The sequence below is a fragment of the Olea europaea genome, chromosome 18, assembly GCF_002742605.1.
Source record: "Olea europaea var. sylvestris chromosome 18, O_europaea_v1, whole genome shotgun sequence".
NCBI lineage: Eukaryota > Viridiplantae > Streptophyta > Magnoliopsida > Lamiales > Oleaceae > Olea > Olea europaea.
Genome location: NC_036254.1, coordinates 26864302 through 26868386, shown reverse-complemented (window position 1 = coordinate 26868386; position 4085 = coordinate 26864302). Strand labels below are relative to the sequence as shown.

Here is a 4085-nt window from a genome sequence, read left to right as displayed (position 1 = left end):
AATCATGATTTTTTATACACCGATACTTAATTTATGCTAAGCATTGATTGACAACATTACAATAGCTGAAAAAGATAATGATTAATTTTAAAATTAATTATATTATTTAATGTAGTGTGTCACCTAAATATGGTGATTAGTATAAACTAACTGTCGATGGTGTTTAGGAGATCAACAGGTATATAGTAGGTGAAATCGTAGTTATCTCAACAGGTAAAGGACTGTACATTTTTCCTAAAGTTAATAGCATACCCTTCAATGTCTCTTCATTAGTCAGCCTCTAATAAAATCCTATTAAGCACATGATAGTTGAATTTTTGAATTGAACAGCGTAATTTCTCTTTAGAGGGAGAGATTTAGAGAAATTGATAAAAACACGAAAATACACTGGCCCAAATTCACTTATTATTATTATTTTTTTATAAATACACGTACAAGAATCTTATTGATCTCTCCGGTCGTTGAATTGTACGCTCATATTCAATTTTGACGCTGAATTGTAATTTTTATTCAACACCCCGTGGCCTATTTTCCTTCCGCCCTGATGATTGATGGTTGAGTTGCACCTGTGTTATCGGAAATTTCGAGGAATCGTGGTTTTTGAGGAATATTCGTTCAGAAGGGCTGAAAATTTTTGGTTTTGCTTGTAAATCAATTTTGATGAGTTTTTTGGGTGTTGTTGAAGAGTGAATTACTTTTGGAGTTCATGAGAAANTTCTCATATTAGCCATCAAATGAGATTGCAATGCATTAATGATTTCGTAAGTGTTATTTTTCTAGATCGAAGTCATTTTTAAACCATTCCTTGAGCTACCTACTTATCAAGCATGTACTTTCGAGGACTCTTCTCATTAAATCACTTTTGCTTGTGATTGTAGCCATGTCCTTGAAAAGGGAGAGGAGGAATAATCCACTCCCAATTCTTGTGAAGAACTAACTAGATTTTGAATTGTGCAAACTATCAAATTTATCTCAAGTTTTTCATTATGTCGTACAATATATATGGATTGGGGATCCTACTTTCAGTTGGGACCATTTTTTATCACTATAAAATATAGCTTGATGAGGCATATAAGGTTAAGAATGTCTATGAGATGAGAAAGAGTATCACAGTATTTTCAATAGAAAAATCATATTTAATCAACAAATGGAAAGAATTCATATAAAACCTGATGATACTACAAAATTTACTAATCGAGACCCAAAAAAAGAAAAAGAAAAAAAAAATATATATATATATAATCATGATTTTTTATACACCGATACTTAATTTATGCTAAGCATTGATTGACAACATTACAATAGCTGAAAAAGATAATGATTTTAATTTTAAAATTAATTACATTATTTAATGTAGTGTGTCACCTAAATATGGTGATTAGTATAAACTAACTGTCGATGGTGTTTAGGAGATCAACAGGTATATAGTAGGTGAAATCGTAGTTATCTCAACAGGTAAAGGACTGTACATTTTTCCTAAAGTTAATAGCATACCCTTCAATGTCTCTTCATTAGTCAGCCTCTAATAAAATCCTATTAAGCACATGATAGTTGAATTTTTGAATTGAACAGCGTAATTTCTCTTTAGAGGGAGAGATTTAGAGAAATTGATAAAAACACGAAAATACACTGGCCCAAATTCACTTATTATTATTATTTTTTTATAAATACACGTACAAGAATCTTATTGATCTCTCCGGTCGTTGAATTGTACGCTCATATTCAATTTTGACGCTGAATTGTAATTTTTATTCAACACCCCGTGGCCTATTTTCCTTCCGCCCTGATGATTGATGGTTGAGTTGCACCTGTGTTATCGGAAATTTCGAGGAATCGTGGTTTTTGAGGAATATTTGTTCAGAAGGGCTGAAATTTTTTGGTTTTGCTTGTAAATCAATTTTGATGAGTTTTTTGGGTGTTGTTGAAGAGTGAATTACTTTTGGAGTTCATGAGAAAATGAGCACCCAAAGACAATCGGTGCGCGTCCGTGACCTCGTGGAGGAAGCTAAGAAGCGGAGTGTTTTTTTCATCGTATGCCTTTTTGGACTGTCCTATCTCATGTCCTGTAAGTGATTCATTGTTTGTCCAATATTTTCTATTTTATTGCTACTTTTTATGGAGATTATGACTCTTCTGTAGCCTTTTTTCTCTTGAAAATTTTGAAGATTGAGCATTGCATTTGAATGATACTATGAACTGAGGATAGTTAAGCGCCTGTTTCACTGGGCTTAGAGTTTGAAGCATTGGGAGGTCAAAATTTGTTGAGTTTATGGAGCTTTATATTGCACCAATGTGAAGTTTCGTCTCCAATTAGGAATTTAGCAAGTCAATATCAAAATAATTTGTTAGCTTTTGTGATCCTTCATTTAACATTCCTTTCCTCTATGAAGTAACCATTAGATTTTTGTAAGTCTGGATCTATATTTATTGTACAACCTCATTTGCTAGTGGTAAATGTAGCGTCACATTTTTCTATTCAGTAAATTATGGATGTTCTGAGGATTTTTAATATCCGAGTATGTAATTTTTTTCCTAGTTTTGTAACACGAAAAGATAAAAAGCCTGAAGAAGCAAGAGCGATGCTATCCGGTACAAGAGGTTAGTAGAGGGAGTAGACCAAAATTAGCATGACCATATGTGATTGTTAGATTGCATGGATCTTCCATTAAATTTAGTGATAGACTAAACATAATGGTGGAAAAAGATTCGTAAAACTGACCCATATTTAAGGAACGGCTTTGATGTTGGACGTCATATTACTACTATTCTGAATTCCTTGTGCCAAGATGCTTTCACTTAAAATAGTGTTTGAAATCTATATTTTTTCATGGTATGGGTTTATTTTTGTGCATGTGGAGAAATTGTATCAACTTTTCAAAATCCTTGCAGGTGATTGTTGCATAGTATCCGTTATAATTATTTACGTTCTCCTCTTGTTCAAAATACCTAATTACTTATTTCAAAATAAGCATCAAGGCAATCATTAAACTAAGGTGTCAAGTGATTGAATTCAAAAGGGACAATCGGTTGTAACATCCTGATACAAATTATATACACTAAATCCCTCAATATGGAAATTGGATTTGTTATGTAAATTGTATGGATGGGAAGATTTGCTCTATAGTTACTTCCTTTGCTTTGCTAACATTGTGCACACACCAATATTTAGTTGATTTCGAATATACAACATTATGTTACGCAGGTAGTAATTATATATATATATATATATATATATATATATACACACACACACACCATGGGTGTCTGAGCCAACTTACGTACACCTCGACTAATTCCACAAAGCCCTGAAGTTTATAGTCGGGTACTCACTTCAGTGGCCTTAGAGGATTCAAACTGGTGACCATTGGGGAGCAAACCCAATGCTTGACCACTGATCTACCTCTTAGGATTAGTAATTATAGATATATTACCAATTGGTTTTCCGTTAATTCGCATAATTAGGATTTTGGATTAATATTCTTCTATTTCCACATTTATCATTTCTAGTTTCTTGTTTTGGGGCTATTTTTCACTTTTTCTCATCCAAATAAATGTATAAATGTTAACTTATAAATGTGTATGGTATTTTCCATGATTATTCATGCCATAACTCAATGATGTCACTGCTAAATGCCAACTTTTACTAATGGCAACATGGGATAAGTGTGTTATTACTGTTCTGCATCCAACTTTCATAGTTTACATATAGGACTTGCCTTAGAAACAGAGATGTGCGCCCTTCACATTTTAGACTCAATGTGGGACCTTTTTGTAATGCTAATTGTCATATACAGTTTGAGTTGAGATCTACTGTTCAAAATTGGTTGTCCGACTTGCTATCCCAATGATACATTATTTTACACATATATTTTAGCACAAGTAGCAGTGAGAAAGAAAAGTTGGAGATGTTAATTTAAAGTGATGTATCAATAAATCATTGGTTGGACAACAAGTTAAAAAGCCAATTTTGGACAACAAATCTCAACTCATATAGTTTACTCACAAATAATCCCCATCATCCCATGACCCATTTATATCTGTATTTGACTTTTTTGTCTTTATCTTCTGTTTCTGCCCCCTTAACA

The 4085-nt window shown here is 32.7% G+C and overlaps 1 protein-coding gene across 4 annotated transcripts in view; it reads left to right on the top strand.

Annotated features, from left to right (window-relative positions):
- The first annotated feature begins 228 nt into the window (after nucleotides 1-228).
- Nucleotides 229-4085, top strand: part of LOC111368009 — a 10702-nt gene continuing 6845 nt past the window's right edge. For 2 of the 4 annotated variants that reach the window (XR_002697936.1, XR_002697937.1), the window contains exon 1: nucleotides 1469-2065. Coding sequence is in view for 2 of the 4 variants with exons in the window: in XM_022989170.1 (XP_022844938.1) it covers nucleotides 1957-2065 (109 nt within the window). In the remaining 2 variants the exon portion in view is untranslated. Of the gene's footprint in view, nucleotides 696-1468; nucleotides 2066-4085 lie in introns of those variants that run through there. The other 2 variants (XM_022989170.1, XM_022989169.1) reach the window with 2 other exon arrangements.